Raw genomic sequence first — 12414 nt, forward strand, 5'->3', positions numbered from 1 at the left:
AGGATATGGAGCTGTTGGATCAGGTCCAGAGAAGGGCTACAAGGATGATCAGAGGGCTGGAGCACCTCCCATATGAGGATGGGCTGAGAGAGTTGGGGCTGTTCAGCGTGGAGAAGAGAAAGCTCCAAGGAGACCTTATAGCACCTTCCAGTACCTGAAGGGGATCTACAGGAAAGCTATGGAGGGACTTTTTACAAAGGCTTGTAGTGATAGGATGAGGGGCAATGGCTATAAACAGGAGAGGGGCACATTTAGACTAGACATAAGGAAGAATTTCTTCACTATGAGACTGGTGAGGCACTGGCACAGGTTGCCCAGGGAAGCTCTGGATGCCCCATCCTTGGAGGTGTTCAAGGCCAGGTTGGATGGGGCCTTGGGCAGCCTGATCTAGTGGGACGTGTCCCTGCCCATGGCAAGGGGGCTGGAACTGGATGATCTTTAAGGTCGCTTCCAACCCAAACTATTCTATGATTCTGCCAGAACCTATCTTCTCATTCCTTGAGTGCATTTCAAGTCAAATTACCTGGAGGTTGAACTACATACTCTCAAATGAGCTTCCATAAAACAATTCAGAGGAAAGCTTGCACATACGCTGCTATTTACCGCTTTCTCGCATTTTCACACAACTGTAGCAATTTCTAAAGTATATACAGTGCTAGGATTGCCCAGGAAGGAACAGTGATGACTTTTTATTCCCCTACGAAATGTTTCAGTACAAGACATGCGTACTCACTAATAACATGCTGCTCATTTAAGCTAGTGTTTGATGTGGGGACCTTTTTTTGGCCATTGGTACTAGCACTTAACAGGTTTTTTTCCTGTGAGTTTGTTTCCCCGTGTCCTAATATTCTCTATATTAAAAGAGTCTATATTCAGCAAGCACATTGACAAGCTATTCGTCTTGTTCTATCTTCTAAGCTCTCAAGGAACACTTTTCCCTTACCCTACAACCCTACTCTATTTCTAGCACCTTGATTTTTCTAGTTTTATAATTAAGTCAGCCTGCTACTAGAAAAAGGATTTTGTTTTTCAAGGTCATATTTTGCAATATTCAAGCGATCAAGGCAATTGCTACATATGCATGATTACCTCTATGTGAGCTGTGTGAAAGATTAGGTATACACTAAAAGTCAAGTCACAATTCCTGCCAAAGAACCACTTGTGATGAAAACAGATGAGGTTACATACATCATAATAACAGGTCATTGTCTACAGACAAAGCTTCAGGTTGCATACTTCATTATACAATCGAAGTATTATTTTAACAAGTACCACAAACCTTTTGAATTTTTATCCTGTCCACTATCAACAAAAAAAAGGCTTTTTTCCCCTCATTACCTGCTAGAATAACTTCACTTTAGCCATCATCAAACTAAATATTTATTTAAATTACACTGGTTTCAATAATAAACTATGTTGTATAGAATTACAAAGAGCAGCTATCCTTGCTTTACTTTTTTTGCCATTTTAAAAAAGTCACATCACAAGCTAATAAGCAAAAAAAAAAAAAAATTTAGTTCCCCCAACATTTCTCAAGAAAGTTGTTTCCCACATAGTTATACAGAAGAGCCCAACAGAAGTTCCAACAAAAAGAGGAAGAAAGTTTCAAATGAAACTGCAAGATACGTTGAAGCAATCAACTACCAAGCTTCTACTTGACTACTTGATGTCAAAAGACCCTTTCAAACATATGGCCACCGACAGAGTCCTTGAGAATGAGATTCACTTTTGAGAGCAAGTCCAACAAGCATATTCTTGATTTAAGTTTTCAGCTGTGTAACAATAAAACCAAGAAAAGGACAAATGCTTACAAATTTCATTTTTCTATCTACTATTTCTATATTCCTATTCTTTTAAACCAGGTTTATCTCGAGTCAATAGCTACATTAATACCAGTAAAACACACTCAGCTTGACAGCTCCATTAAGCTGAAGAAACAATTTATACAGATCAAATATAAACAAAATTCAAGCATTAACTCTCAAGGCTACAGGAGCATTGTTTCAGTCAGACTTTTAGGTTAACCTCGCGTGTATTTAAGACTCTTCAGATAAGAGTAACCTTGAGCTGTGGTTTTCAGGGATTTCACTAATAACCTTGACCAGTGTTCCCATGGTATTCCTATGCAGAAAAACTCAATTACACCACCCTGAATTGCATAATGAAACTAAATATGTACTGTGTAATCCCCAGGAATGTGATTATAAATCTGCTCTGGAATCAATGCAATCAAGGATCCTTTTAAATTACAGAATAATCATTGGCAAAATTGTCAAAGGAAACAGTTTTGAGCAAAAGGAGAAACAAGACCAATAAATTGTTCGGGATACTTTGGAAAATTGAGCTATTTCAAAACGTGACATAGTGTAGCTGAATGCCAGGTCAGATATCTAGGACTAAATAAGCACAATCCATCTTAGAGTGATTCTGAAAAGAGCTTGAAGAGGAAAAAGGTATAGGAAAAAGTCCACCATAATTTTAACTGCAACAAACAATCCTTTTTTGTTTTAAGGACACACAGTATAATTATAGGGAGGAAATGTTCATGTACAGCAGCGATCTGGCCAAAAAAATATACCAGAGACTGAGTCCACTTTTCCAAATATGTATCCTAAAACAAACAGGGATCAGAGAAGAATAATTGGAATTCTAGCACGTAAATGCAATTTATCAAAACAGATTTGGATTCAAGTTTGTTAATTTTATCAGTGTCTCAGAATCCAGTAGCTAGTCCTGTAGACAGTGTAATTCCTGTGGCTACTAAAAAACTCTACTCTAGAAGATAAATACAGAAGACCTGACAGTTACAGCCTCAGCTAAACTCAGACTGCATGTAGTAAGTGCATCCAATTGCAGCAGCAACTGACAAAAAGCCACTTCATGTCTAAGTGATAGTAAGTAGACAGAGATGCGACATGAACTATAAGAAATATAACTGCAACCAAAACACATCCACCCGGTGTTGCAAGTCTCAGGAAATTCCACAGCTTGTGTTGCAAAGGTGATCAAGAGTATGGTAATAGGTATCCAATATCAAAATATCTAAGTTTATCTGCATTATAACAAATCAATATGAAATTAAAATAGATCTAGTGCTGAAAGAGATCTTTGTTTTAAAAGATTAATTCTTTCCTGATTTGCTAACATTACAAGATACTTAAATTGGGAATCTATCAGCTCTGAACAGGTGACCATTTGAAAAGCTTCCAGTTTCTCAAAGTAACTGGGTCAAATTTAAGATGCTTCCAATCTATGCCATTCAGCAAGTCAGGAATCAAATTCATCCTATCATCAGAATCTTAATAAAAGAATTCTGTCCACACGTAGTCTTAATCTTTGCTGAAGTACCACTAATAGATCTCTCAGTTAAGACGGAATAAGAGAAAAACCAGCAGTAAAAGCAGCCCTGTAGTTGCAAGCATTCACTTGTATTTCAAATATGTATTAAAAAAAAAAACCACACAACTCTACACAAACAATAAACACAAGTTAACACATAAAACTCTTTGAACTAACTGAATTTGCCCATATCTATTCAGTTAAATGATACTTATGGCTTGAGCTAAGATTGTGGTTTTAGTATAACTACACAGCTTCTAAAGAGAAGACTAAATCTAAACAAAACTCTACTGAGAACTCAGCAGTTAATCACCGTCACATTTTTTTTCAGAAGGCTACAGGACACCCAAAAACAATCACTCAATTCCCAGTATCAAAAGTAGCTCCAGAATTCTGGAGCTGAAATTCAGGAGTGAGAAGTATGGTAAATACAAGTTTTTTTGTCATCAATGTTTTTTTTCCATTTCCAGTTCTTCCTAAAAGTCTACTAGACAAATAAAAATCCAGGTTTTCAAACCTATTTGCGGTAACCAGTCATTCCACAAATAGTGCTACTGAGCATTTTAACTATATTAAAAATAATTTCTTCGCTCCTTCCCCTAAATCTATGGAGTACTCTTAGCAGGGAAGTGATGGCTCATGAAATTACACACCTATTTAAGTCAACCTAAGCCACTACTCAGCATCACCTTAGTTGGAGAGAACACAATTTTCTTCCTTAATATTGGGTTTTACAGTCATATTTAAAAGTATATCAGTCAGACAATCCACTCCACTATAGCTGAACATATAATGATACATTTCTTCCATTACCTGTCTCTGAAATATAAACAACAGGATCCTGCTTCAGAACTTTACCAAGCTTTGAAGTAGCTGCTTTTTTCTCAGATGGCTTCTTGGATTTTTTCACTGGCTGCACCTCCTCTTCTGAATCTGTATTTTGATCACAACATAAATGTCGGTTTCCTCCACATACATATAGGTTTTAAGCAACAGAACATCTAACAACATTAGTTAACAGGGGTTCACACATACCAAACTGAGTGACAGAGATATCGTGTGGAAGGTCAGAGTACAGCTTTGTTTTGCTCCATCAGCTAACAGCCCAGCCATCGTTCATTCCAGCATATAACAGGAAAATTTGGTCAAAACTCAGTCTAGACAGTGGGGTTTGTTTACATAAATTTACATGGTATTACATTATGCTGGTGTAGTCCACAACACCTATTCCAAAAGCTAACAGGCTAAAATAGATCACTCAACTTGTACCAACTCACCTCATCAACCATTCTCCATATTCCAAAAGCTGTCAAGATGACAAGCATACCCTGCTGCAGATTACGTATCCCAACATCCAAATAATGGATCCAAATGTGGAACAAACTGAGGAAGCCGAGGCAACTAACAAGTGTAACAGAGGGTTGTGCTTCGAAGCCTACTTTTTTTCCATCATAAACACTAATATATATTCAAATTACAAAAAAATTACTTGAGTCCTGCCTCCCTCAAAAAATGCTCAAACAGAAACACTATTCTATTTTCAAAAACTTGAAGCACTATTCCTCTTTTCCTCTCCTACTACAAAGAGGCTAGAATTTGCATAATCTCCAGACAATATCAGCACTTGAGTTATATATCAATTTTGCACTCCAACTTCTAATGCAGAAATATTTCTACTGCTATTCCTCAAATATAAATAGGAGCTGTTTACAAAACAGTTTAACTGAAGATCTGAACACATTTCCATATACAACAGCATTATTCTGACAGATGTTTGTGTGAGCATTTTTCTTCTACAAGAGAAGCATTCTTCTATCGTTAGGAAGATTGCTTCTAAAAATTCAAGCTGAAGTCTTCAGTAGGAGTCAAAAGCCATAGAAGCTCCTGCAACTTCTACGGTTTCACAACAACTATTCAAGGTTCAAAAACCAATCAAAGAGGGTTTAAAATGACCTAACAGCTCAGAAAGATTAAACTAGAAATTTCAAGCTTTGAAATTAAACTAACAACAAGGCAAGGGTTTGGGGTTTTTTTTGTCTGGGGACATGGGGTGCTTTTTGTTGTTTAGGTTTGTCGGGGCTTTTTTTAAGATAAGTGCTATAAAATGCGTTTCCCTTATTATAGTAGTCCAAATAATGTTTTCAGAACGTCATAGCAGTGCTTTAAATAATATTCTGTGCCATACTTTAAAATTAAGACTACGGGATGAACATTTACCAGATTTTTTTACTACACAAAGAGATGCATAGGAATACAAGCATGTCTTTTAAAACAATCTCCTACATTATGTTCACGCAATGCACAGAAATGTGAAATTACAGTATATGTATGATCTGTCTCCTGCACCCAGTGTAGGATTTTATTTATCTGTAACAGAACAGGAAACCTAAAACACACCACAATTTATATACATTTTCCTAATTAAAAAAAAACAATTCTGGAGCCTTGACAGAATTTATTATCTGAACTATTTTTTGTGCATTTGGGTTTTTTAAACTGATGTTTTGATAAAAGTTGCTCTGCACTGCATGTTACAGACACATAGCACACGCTGCACTGTTATTATCAAATTATTTAGTTATCCAGCATAACTACAGTGAAAAAAAGTTTTAATTGCATTTACTAAAAAAAAAAAAACCAACCAAAGCTTTTCTTTCAGATGTACCATTTCCCTAATCAATTTTGAAAGCTGCTGCAAAAGATATAAAGTAGCATTCAGAAACAATCAGTAACACTACCTGAATCGTAGATTATTCTTCTTTTCTTGTTTGTCCGCTTTACTTTGGAATCATCTTCACTGGGTGAATTATTCACCTAAAGGTAATAGTCCATTAGTTCAACCAGCAAACAAATCCTTCCAGCTTTTACTCAGTTATATATTCAAATTTTTGAGTTTCAAAAAAATTCTAATATTTCATTTACGAACAGTCTTGTGCTAACTCATACAGGTGTGAGAGGTGCAGGGCAGAGGAAATAAGGAAGAAACTGCAACAGCAAAGCTAGATGTGCTCCAAGTAAACCATAGATTATTATGTTGAGAATAAATGTTACAGTTTAACATAAAGTAAATCAAATAGATTTTTGACCACTTCCAACTTTTAATCCAAAAAACAAATTGCATGGCCCCACTAGAAGTAGGTTGTACAGGCCAACAGGTCACTTGAACAGAACTGAGCTTTCACTTTTGGTTCTATTCTGCACATGGTTTTGTTGTAACCACCAGAACTGAAAACAACTCAGTAAAATACAGCAAACTGAAAAAGGAAAAAAGTACACACAGCAACCGAAGCTAAACTGATTTCCTATTCAGGCACCCGGATGCATGCAGCTTTTCCTTGTGCCTGTTAAGCAGTGCAACTACCATAAGAGATAGCACTACTGGTCACAGCTGACAAACATGCTCCATCCAGCAGCAGCTGGTATTTACCTGCCTCAAGGATAATTGGTTTTGGGGGTTGTTTTTTCTAAGCCATTGACAAGTCTCGGATATTTAGAAAAATCACAAGCTGCACAGGTAGGAAGTTTCCTGGGCCTACCAAACTACCAACTATGCTTGTTTCGTAGTATTAAGTGCTTCTAAAAATATAACTCTAGATAAACTTAACTACACATATAATCCACATTCAATTCTAGTCTGAAACCTGTTAAATCCTTAATATATTTGGAGAATTGCTAAGTAGAAATAATACATTACATAAGCTGATTGCTGTGTTTTTCAGTTCCACTGGATGATCCTTTATTTTCATATTGAAACAATGAAATTATACAGTCAAAATATTCACGTAACATACTTCTTGACTGTGATGCTTCACATTAAACATCCCATCCTATTAGAAATCCTTCCTTCGTTCAAGTGATTTTAAAGCCCTCTTTAACTTCTCCTTTCTTTTCTATACAATTCAGATGACCAACATGTAAAGTACTCCAAGACTAGAAGCCAGTCTAATTTTAACCTATGAATTTGAAGTACTCTGTCTTTGCAACAAGTCTACTTAAGTGATCTCATCCAAGTAAGGAAATCTTAACACTTCCTTCACAGGTGTTCAAACACCTGGTAAAAAAACTCAGACAGTAGCATCTACATCACAGACTTTTACCTTACTTGAAAGCGTAACACCTTTATGACATGCCTATATCTGCTGTGCACAAGCCTCAACCTTAATTAAATTAAAAATTAAATAAGCAGAACTACTCAGAGAACTGTAGGCTATAGCTAAAATAACTCCATCGGATTGTTCATACATTAGCACCCAACAACAATAACTTCCACCTGCCTCCTTTGTGCCCTACAACACAAATCTTTTTGAAGTCAGCAATTCTTTTCTCTACCTACAAGGTTTCACTGATACAAGTTAATATTAAGTGGTACCTTCCTGCCATGCCTATAAAAGCAACTGACATACTATGTGGGTTTTGATTATATCCAAAACAGGACTAAAAAATGCTACACACAAGTAATCCTATATGAGGGAAATCAAGCACTTCACAAATTAGAAAAGTAAAACTAACTTTAGTTTCCTTTTTCTTCCCACTTGAGGGTCCTTCACCATTTTTAATTTTTTCACTCTTTGTCACAGTCTCACACACTTGTCGCTTTCCAGAAGGTACAACGCCAAAGAACTTCCGGATATCCTAATAAAAGGAAAAAAAAAATGCATTTTTTAAATAAAGACAGCTCTTATGAGGTTCGTGCTAGAAAACAGCAATGCACTTAAGTTACTTTCTCAACAGCTCCAATATATTTGTTGGTCTTGAAATTTTGTTTGTAATTAAGGAAACGAAGTCCAGCTAGTTAGACACAGCTGCTCAGACACCACACCACCTTTCCCTTTTCTTTGAATCATCAAAAAAAGTTTATTTCTTCCTGAGGACATCTTCACCCATACAGCTTCAAAACCTTCCACTAACAATGAAATACAGTGACTTAAGACAGATGTATGATTAGAATTCCTTTTTTTTACTTTTTCCAATTAATTATCACAAACCTAGCCCAAAGTATTTCAAACCTAGCCCAAAGTATTATCAACTCAGCTATGAAGTAGTGTCCAATGCAGAAAGACAGAAAAGCACCAAGAGCTCAAAAGCAGTGAAGCAGTAGGACATACTGCATCCTCCACCTTCTTATAAATTTAGGACAGCAACTCCCATCTCACTAAGAAAACTACTCAGCAAGAAAGAGATTAAAATTTAAACAAAAAGAAACAAACTTACTACAAAGAGCTCCTAAAGGTCTATACTTAGCAATTTTATTTTATTATCTGACCACAGAAGCTGTTAAAAGCCTTCTAAGTATGTTAAATCCGCACCTGAAGCTTCAATTTTTAAAAAAGCACTAGCATACACACAAAACCAAAGCTGACTCCTGTTAAAATAACTACTGCATTTTTATTAAAAAGAAGTTGAAAAAAAAACATGTACCTGCTTGGTATCACTACCTCCAGGGATAGCAGCCATTTTAGAGAAAGAAAGTACCGCACACGGCCCAAATATATGGTTGGTAAAAGGTGTGGCTCAGGACTACATTCTACCCAGCTGTCAGCTATTCCCCATCATAGAGTTCATCTGGGAAGTTTTTGATTAAAGGGAACTACCAGTACATTCTTAAGGAATCTCCATAAAAGTCTGATTGATGGGAAGGGGTGTTTCAGGCTCATTTCTCTTACTAGTCAGTTCCCTGGTGGTTTGGATTATCAGAGCCTACAGGGATTAAAATCAACAGAATACGTAATTTAAAAGCACATATAAAATATGAGATATGTATAGATCTATTTAGTATACTTAGCCTAAACCAATTTTCTAGAATCAGACACGTTGCTTTCTGTAAAAAATTAGATTCTTTGTGTTTTACCTGCCTGTAATAACATGGATTCAACAAACAGACAATGGTAGGCTGGGAAGCATTCTTCCCCAGTGAGACGTCACACTTTTTCATCTATGGAATTTATGCCTTGAGGCATGTATTTTCAACACTCAGCTCTTCTACATGTAATCCTACAATATAAATGCAGTACTGTATAAACTCTGAAATTTTGACTGCTGATTCCTACAGCTAACAGGTTTGAAGAAAGCATCTATTTCAAAAAGTCTCAAAGTAGATTTGTGGACTTGATCACTCTATTATTATTACCGACTTCTTTTTACACGTAAGGTAACATAGGCACAGAAAAATTGAGTCTCAAATCTTTTATGTAGTAAGATAACTTAAATATTTACTATAACACTGCAAAATAAAGCTTCTTTTTTTATAGGTGTTACTTCTAGGCTTAAAATATTTGAATAATAATTTTAGATCAATAGCAACACTATACATTCTAGTATTTTAATTAAAAACTGTTAAATAGTAACTGAGCTGCTCTGCAAACACCATATGCATGCTATTATTTTTTTTAGTGGAGTTACATAAGGAAATACCATCAGATCCTGGTGTATGAAATGCAGACTTAATAAAAAAAAGTATGAAATTGACATGACTGTCCCAGCTTCTCCACTATTTCAGTATCACAGTTCCTGAAGTGCTAAGGCCCAAATTATAATATTTAAATTATTTTCTGCCTCATCAGTTCTCATGAGATATCAAGTTAACTCTTCATGAATACCTTTAATTCACAAAATTAATGCCATAGGTATAAGCCCTACCACATTTAAGGTGCTACTGAGGACCTAAACCGCCACTTCAAACTTAAAAACATATCTAATCAGGGCCAACTTTACAAGCTACTTTCCCACAAACTACCTCATAAACACCTAAAGAAATGGGTGATAGTCAACTGCTACTATCTTTTCTAATGCAGGTAGTATTTCATTGGATTAACAGGTTAAACGAAAATAAACTTTTTTGTTGGTTTTGTTGGTTTTTTTTATTCAAAGCAGCATCTTCTACAAATTTATTAACAAAGCACCATCCATACATATACTGCTTTTCCTTTGTGAACACTGTGGTGATATAGCAGCTACATATTCCAAAATTGCCTCCGTATGTCAACACAACTCTTTCTAGTCTCTTCACACAAACTGCACTTCAGTCCTCAAAAAATGGCAGCTTTTTCCTTTTCTTTCATTGTTGTGTGCTTGTGTTAAGTTTTTCAGAAAATACTGTGAATACTAAAGCACAGAGGTTTCCAAATAGAAGTTTGTATTAGGGTAGTGTATTTTATTTCCCATAGTGACCATCTACTTCTGAGTGGCTAAACTATACAGCCCTACGTTCCAAAGGAAAACTGACACATATGTACAAGCTTGTTCAGTTTTCAGAGCTATAAATCCTCCAATCTTCAGCTATTCTGCTCTTCAGAAGAAAAGGTAACCTGGTTAGCCACTGCTGGACCATAATAGACGGTGAATTTAGAATTGCTTAGGAGAAAAGTATGCCACAGTGCAATCATAGTTATATTTCAATGAAGCTTTTATCAGGCTGATTCCTATCTGACAAGTTTGAGGATTATTTAGAAGATATTATATAAGCTTAGATCCCAGGTAGGATCACTTGTCTCCATTCTGGGTTCATCTATTTAACACACTCTGACTGACCATCTGATGAGTTCACCAGGCAGTAAAACTGGATATGCTTAATTTTTATCTGTGCTCATTCAAATGAGGAAAGGCGTGTACCAATGTAGCTGGCAAGTTTCCTTCCAGGACATTCCACCCTAAACCACACGAGGTGAATAACAGGAATAGGAACTGAAACCTATTTATCAGGTAGAACAAAGACCAGTTACTCAAAGAGTTTGTCAGAGTGGTTTTTAAGACATTAGTAAATACCTAGCTCAAAAAAGTCAGTTACAAAAACCATGAACACTCCATACTGGTTTCTTCCTGCATTTCAAAATCATCATCTCAAACTAACCATAAAAGTCACAGTGTTTTTAGAAGACTAGTGTTCGGTAAGGCAGAATATTCTCCAAAATAAGATCATATAATTCAGTTTTCATCTCAAAATAGAATACAACAGAAAACTGGATTTCACCAAGCTACCTTAATGACAGCAATAGAAAGTAATGTCCCATATTTCAAGGTTTCTGAAGTGTGTCCATGAGGGCCTTGCATCAAAATATTCATATTTATTTACAGTTGGCCTATTTCAGTGCAAGTTTTGTGCAAATTTCAGCTCTGGCATCTGGTGTGTCCAGAAAAATCGCACTAATTGAAATCAAATCTATAGTGTCACTTCAGTGAAATCAATAATACTTAGTTGGATAAGTATATTTAATTAATGTTTACTAATAGTGGTAACTGCAGCACATCTACTATACGGTATTGTTTGAGCAGTATAACAGCTCTGGCCATATGAATGTCTCAGTCAGCTAAAGGAAACTTGATGAGCTTCTGCTCCCAGTCATTCCTTCCCTTCATTAAAGCAATACAGCTCAAGCCCAGCCTGGAAACTGGGTCAGGCCACTAATCTGGGTTAAAAAAAAAAACCCAAAAACAAAGAAAAAAAAACCTCCTAAAACAAACCAGTCCATTGTGTAGCTCTACACGCATAAGTTCAGCACAGCTAAGAAGATGCTACAGATCCAACTTGACACGGGCTACTTATGTTTGGCACTACATTAAAAAGTCTCCTTGCACAGGTATGGTATTGAATTCCAATACATTTGGGCTGTCACTGCACACACACACCAGGCTACACAGTTATTAACATCACTGTATTTTTGCCTCTATCTCCGCAGCTGTAGCAGTGATGGCTTTACAGGCTCTTCTCTTCAGCACTGAAAAGAAACTCATCCTCACCCCAAAACGATGTTTGTCTTCCTCCCTTCTAGCAAAATCCCAGATGTTGCAAGGTGTGTGACATTCAGGAGGAGACTACATAGAAGGAGAGAGCCTTTGTCCCAGGAAGGTGAAAAAGGAAGAAGCTAGTCTTCCAATATGATCAGTTTGCCAAAGAGATGGTGGCAGGAAAACAAGAGGCAGACTTGTCCTCCTACATAAATTTAAAGTCATCACCCACTCCCAACAAACTATGAGAATATCACAGCTGAATAGTTTTGGGATTCTTGGTGCTGGCAGACCTCCATCCACAATATGAAAGAATCAGATTGTGTTGCCCATCATCGTTGAGCATCAGGTGTA

The 12414-nt window shown here is 36.4% G+C and overlaps 1 protein-coding gene across 1 annotated transcript in view; it reads right to left on the reverse strand.

Annotated features, from left to right (window-relative positions):
* The window catches only part of RFC1 (replication factor C subunit 1), a 38068-nt gene that overhangs the window by 24404 nt on the left and 1250 nt on the right, over positions 1–12414 (reverse strand). The window contains exons 2-4 of the mRNA XM_054064610.1: positions 7849–7971; positions 6078–6153; positions 4153–4272 (exon numbers count right to left, since the gene is read on the reverse strand). Coding sequence (XP_053920585.1) covers positions 4153–4272; positions 6078–6153; positions 7849–7971 — 319 coding nt within the window. The remainder of the gene's footprint in view (positions 1–4152; positions 4273–6077; positions 6154–7848; positions 7972–12414) is intronic.

The sequence above is a fragment of the Cuculus canorus genome, chromosome 4 (assembly GCF_017976375.1).
Source record: "Cuculus canorus isolate bCucCan1 chromosome 4, bCucCan1.pri, whole genome shotgun sequence".
NCBI lineage: Eukaryota > Metazoa > Chordata > Aves > Cuculiformes > Cuculidae > Cuculus > Cuculus canorus.